Source organism: Lipophrys pholis, assembly GCF_963383615.2.
Source record: "Lipophrys pholis genome assembly, chromosome: 11".
NCBI lineage: Eukaryota > Metazoa > Chordata > Actinopteri > Blenniiformes > Blenniidae > Lipophrys > Lipophrys pholis.
Window position 1 is genome coordinate 23,298,897 of NC_137631.1, and position 6,110 is coordinate 23,305,006.

General features: G+C 38.9%; 1 protein-coding gene across 1 annotated transcript in view; it reads left to right on the forward strand.

Moving 5' to 3' along the window:
- Window positions 1-3,105, forward strand: part of il34 (interleukin 34) — a 34,142-nt gene extending 31,037 nt beyond the window's left edge. Inside the window, exon 8 of the mRNA XM_080475645.1 lies at window positions 1,469-3,105. Coding sequence (XP_080331771.1) covers window positions 1,469-1,527 — 59 coding nt within the window. The 3' untranslated portion in view covers window positions 1,528-3,105. The remainder of the gene's footprint in view (window positions 1-1,468) is intronic.
- The last annotated feature ends 3,005 nt before the right edge of the window (window positions 3,106-6,110 follow it).

The following is a 6,110-nucleotide window of genomic DNA, read 5'->3' on the forward strand; positions in this document are numbered from 1 at the left end:
TCCGCTGAGAATACTGTGACGTCATTGTTCAAAAAACGTAATAGAGAATAGAAAAATCGAAACCGATCGCAAAATATGACCAAAACAGAATATAAAGATATCAACGGAGCACCTGAAGAGACTACTTTGAACTTTTCTGTACTTCTAAACACTCTAAATATACAACAAAATGCATTTAAGGGCTAAAAAAGTGGATTTAGCATGATATGTCCCCTTTAAAAAATATTTTGTCTCTTTCTAGTGTGTATATCTTCCAAAGTGAACCCTAAGATGCTCTCACTGGAGAGCGCTTTGCATTGCAGCTGTCACCATTGGTGTGTGTGTGTGTGCGTGTGTGTGTGTTTGTGTGAGTGTGTGTGTGTGTGAAGGGGTGAATGTGACTAATATAAGAGCATCCTCTGCAGTTTGCAATAATGACTCCACTGCTGACAAGGACCATAAAAAAAACGTCTTCGGCAGCAGAATCTACTTCTAGTCTGTCTTTTGTCACAATGTCACGTTGTTGTGTTGTGGCTTTTGTTGTTGTGTTGTGTTGTTGGCCCTTCTGGGCCACCGTACATCCACATGTCCACCCCATTCTATTTAATGTTTTCAAGTTCTATGCAAACACTTTCTTATCATGATATGAAACAAATATATTATGATGACCGTAACCCAGATGTGGCAAGTAACTCAGTACTTCACTTTGGTACCTTAATTGTGGAGATTTTTCAGTATTTGTAGTTATCTTTTACTTGAGTATTAATTTTACTTTTACATTTTTCAAACTCATTTCTTGTTTTAACCTCCATAAGAATGACTCATTAAAATATTACTTATAGTATTTATGTACTTATATTATATGTTATAGTAAAAGGATTAAAACGACTTAAATTTAAAGGCAATGAAGTTACAATACTATGAACTGTATGTCTTCGAGTATTACTTTTAAACAAATATCTATGCTTTTACTCAAGTAGGTACTGAGCGTACTTGGTAATTCGACCTCATTTAGTTACATTTCAGTGGCGTTGTCCTTCTCTCCTGTCAATTTGTGAAGTTAAGTTCATTGAAACTTCCATCCAGATTTGCTATTTTTCAGATCTAACTGATCTTGGATGTTTGGGAAGCTTATGCATGCCTTGGAGTTCTTTCAAGTTACTTCGATGTTGCTCCACTTGTCCAAGTTACCGGTTCGCTTTTACATGGTGCCGATATATAGATAGAGTGCAGCTTATCAAGAACACCTGGAAATAAGTGATCCGTGTGTATGATTTGAAAAAAGTCCAGTCTTGGGCTTTATCTGGATTGAATTGGCCTTTTCTCCCTGTGCGTGTGTGGATCTTCTTAACAGTCTAAAAACATACATTTGAAGTCAAAGTTGCCCTCGGTTTCGATTATGTGTCTCTCTCTGTATGTGCGCTGTGATGGGCTTGCAACCCGTCCAGGTTTATGTTTATTAAAGTTTCTTTTTGCCTCTGTGTTTCAGACTGTGGAATTTCCCATTGGAGGAAAGGCAGGAAGAAAGATCTACAGCCTGAAAGCTGAGACGACGTCAGCGGAGTGAAGTTCGCCGTTGTTACGGATTAGGGATTAGTATTTTTCTTAATATTCCCATGGCGAGGGCTACGAAGACCATCGACACTGAAAGGAGAAAAATTCATTCCTGGTTTTGAACATGAATAAGTCTTTTTCAAATGTGCAAAACATAGGCAGGGAATCTGGGTAACATCTGTGATGACTCATTAGATATCTAAAAACAAAAATACAACTCATTTTGAGGCGACGTCATAACATTTTCCAATGCCCTCTCAGTCAGGAAGTGTGGCGCCCTGGAAACAAGTTTTTGGAAGAGATTTGTTCATGCTCACGTGTGTAAACTGAACTGACGTGCGATCAAATGATCCTTTCCTATTGCGGATTCTTTTGGACGGACAGCGTGGCACAAGCGTCTCAATCCTTGTCAGCAAAGGGTTAACTTCACCTGCAGGAGGCCCAATCACTGTGGCTTTGCCAAAAATCTCTGCCCAGAACGCCGGTCATCCTGCAAAAGATTCCCCTCGGAGAGCAACGGGCGAGAAACTAGACTCTGGATGATACTGAGAGACTTCAGCTGACTTTGTACCATAGTGACTTTTCTCCTGTGAACGCCTCCCTGGCGAAAGCGTGAGTGTTGTATATGAACTCCAAACCCGATGCAAACTGATAACTACTGTTTTTACTTCTGTATTCCGCTGTTGACTTTACATCCCTTGACCTATCGCTGCCCTTTGTAAGTGTTCTGCAGGTCTGCTGATGCTCCAAATAGCATGATCAGAAGCTCGTAGTTCCCATGTTGCCCAAGTCCACGTTGATGGATAGCGACACAGTCGTCTCCCTCCGTCCTAACTATGCATTCACATTTGCTGCAGGTCTGGTAGTTTGCTTTAACAGAAAGCTATTGAATATTTGAATGTCTTATTGTTAATATTAAGATGCTGGCAGGACTCAAGGTGTGTGGCCGTTATCATTTCAAGCAAAGTTTCAAAGCATGAAGACATGTTCAGCTCTGCCAATGGAAAAGGTAATGCGAAAAGTAAGAGAACGAGTGATGTTGCTTAACAAAACATGTAAAGCGACTTTTTCCCATCAAACCTGATCAGTATTTTTTGTTGTTGATGGAGTCAGAGATAACTTCTCACTCTGTCCTCACTGGTGACGTGTTATTTTGAACCTCCCTCCACCACTCCACTGATGCGTTGCTACTTGGGAGCCTGATTTACTGAAAGCCTGCAAAAAGTGTACTGACTTGCTTAATTCGCGCTTTCAGCTTGCGTGCATTTTGCAGGTTTTGGACGAGGAAGAACACTGAGTGACAGCAGGTGTAAAGATGACGCACCTGAATGAAGGTTTTGTGTGTTTTAGAAGCTGTTTTCACGAGGGCGATCGTCTTTACTTGTGTTAATCATGGAGCGATCGAATGAAGAAATGCAGAGTTTGACCTATTGATGGAGGAAGTTATCAAACATATCAGAGTGTGTATCCGAGTGTTACAGTAAATAAATCAAAATTTGGCTTAAAAAAAAAAGAAAGAAAAAAAGAAATCTATGAGATAAACAACAGCAAACAAAAACAGAGAAAGGGGCCTTTTGTCACATTACCAACAGCATCTCTGCTAAACGTAGAGCCGGTTTGCACCACCTGCTCAAACGTTGAAGGCCGATGAAGGCAAACATGCTAAATAAATAGTGTGTTATTTCCTTCAGTGTGTCCCGTGAGTAAATCAGCTCCCACGGCGCGTGTGCAGAATATCACGTTTGCACTCTTTTTTTATTACAAGCAAACCTTAAGTAGATCAGGCCCTAAGTACAGCGAGTATATTTATTGAAAATTCGAGAAAAGCAGGAAAATGAAGGCTTTTGTACGTTGTTTTTGTTTACGTCCGGGGGGGGGGGGGTAAAACGGATTCTCAATAGGAAAACCCACTGAAAGCCAAAATGTTTAGAAAGCAGTTCAAAGTCAAACAGCTGGAAGGTGAAGGCCAAAAAAGTGCTTTAGTATAAATGTGTGGATGAAACTACTCCGTTGTGATGTGGATGGATAAATAGAAGAAGTGTTGCCAGTGTGATATGTACAGATTTCATAAAGCTTCTTTGCTGTTATAAAGGACCGGTGTGTAGAGGTTGGTACTCTCGCCTCACGGCGAGGGTCTCCCTGCTCTGAGCTGTGGAGAGTTTGCATTATTGTCCCTGTGCATGCATGTGTTTTCTCCAGGTAAACGGGTTTCCTCCCACGGTTATTGGAGACTCTAAAATGGTAGTGGCCTGCAGCCCTGAGCTGGAAAGTTGGGTAAAGTGGTGTTGAAGATCTATTGGTACTGTAGTTTTACTGCACTTAACGCTCCCTGGTGATTCCTGTGTACAGGCACCGAATTGAAACAGACGATTGCAGGATACCAGTGCAGGAACGAACATGTTTATGACGTACTACTGAGTGAAGTTGCGAAGTCAGCTGCGCTCGGTCGACTGAGGGCATCCTGATGAGAGGTACAATAGAGAGACATGTAAAGTCGGTTTGTTTTTGTTTTTTTAATCCAGGACTGCAGTGCTTCTTCTTTGGTTTGACTCAAAATGTCTGTTCTGTATGTTTTCGATCTTCCCTGTGGACGCTCAGTGTTTCACATGTGGTTTCATTTGGCATGCTTGACTTGATTGTTGATCATGATGAAGTTAAGTTAGAGTAGGGTGGTAAGCCCTTAAGCCGTTAAGCTGTTTAAGATGTTCCCCCTCTTTTTGATGACGTGGCATGAAAAATACATTGTGGGAGATCTGGTCATAGCATATAGAGGGCAGAGAAGGCTTTCTGAAGGGGGACTTTGTAACGCCACCTGTTTTAGTTCACCGACTTTGGCTACATTTATACAAATTCCCTCCCTTTGGGTGGTTAAATCATCATTAGGGCAGAAATTGCTCTCTGAAAACTGACCTTCATACCAACTCAGATATTAGTATTGGAACGGGAATGTCTTTCTAATACTAATTCTCAGATATTAGTATGAGAAAGACATTCCCGTTCCAAGAGGGAGGCTAACACAAGAACTGGAATGCATAGAAGAGTACAACAGTCGTCCTTTTTAGGGAAAATAAATATACGATTCTTGTGTGTGTTTTAGGCATCTTTAAGCACCTGATGACTTAATCTCAATACATTTGGCACATTGCCAGCAGATCCTGACTTACTGGTTCAGTAAGTTACTCGTGTGACATTCCCTCATCCTCCCGTATCACTTTTGATCTTTTAGTATTTATTAATTCAAACACGATTTCAGAATTGGTTGCCAAAACAATTGGCTATGCTTCATGATTGTAAGTGAGAGTATTCTCTTCATTTGCTTTAAGTGAGTGACACCTGCTCTTCTTTATGATTTCACAATATCATAAAAGTGAAATACAAGTTATACACACAAAAAAATGTTAAACCATATATTTAAATCACAAAGGTTGCGTTCCATAAAGTTTTATTTATTGTGCAGTCTAAATCATGTTGCCCTTTAAAGCTTCAGGTATTTGTATCATAACGTGTTACATCTGAGCGTGTATAAAGTATCTAGTTGTAAAGTTTTGACCATTCTCTTTAAGAGGGAGAATGGTGATGTTTATGTGGTATTTTATTATCAATTTTGTCACATTTCATAAACAGTTACATGAATATTAAAAATAGTTAAGCGATCTGATAATGCCTCTCTGAATGTATATGCACTGGTCTGCCCTACAAGTGTATTTATTAGTGTCATGTGGCAGTTTTTGTGTTGTAATATATGAATGTACACACACCCAGGGACTACAGGTGGAAATTAACACTGTGTTCCACCTGGTTTGATACATTTATTGTACACCATCCTTGTTCCAAATAAACCATAACATGACACATGCAGCAATGGCTGACTGAGGGGCAAAAAGTGACCCTCACATAAAAAAATAAAAAAAAAGGATAGTGATTCATGGTCGGGGTTTTTTCTAAAAGTATTTTCTACTATACTTTGTCAATCTTATGTAACATCATGGCTGTCTTTTTCCAAACAATTCAAGTATTTTAAGATGTATTCAGAGATCCCTTATTGTGAAAACTAATGCAATATTTCCCACAGCTATCTGGCAGCAAGAGAGCAATACTGCAAACACATGGTTGCAGTCTGTGGTCTGGAGATAGATTTTAGGAAAAAGTTTTTATCTTTTCTTTTCTTTTTTTTTATACACAAGATATTGAATATTTATTTTTTGGAAATGTATAATGCTATGTGGTAATGCTTTTATCAAAGAAATAAAAGAAATCACTATTTTTTATCAACAAACCTTTTGATGAGAGTCCAGTCATTTATTCCCACAGAGTATTTGAGAAAATTATGAATTTTTTTTTGAAATTATGAAAGTTTGATAATATTTATGTTCATTTGCAATTCATCAAAAAGATATATTTTTACATTGAAATGTTATTTTTATGTCGGAATTTGTAGACAGCCAAATGTCCACTTGAAGAGCAAAGTATGTTAAAGTCAAGACAAGAAACAGTTAATAATTGCATAAATTAGAAAGTCCTTTTACAATTTGTAACGAAATTGGAGAGCTGTTCCTCCTGCAGTGCAAATGAACAAA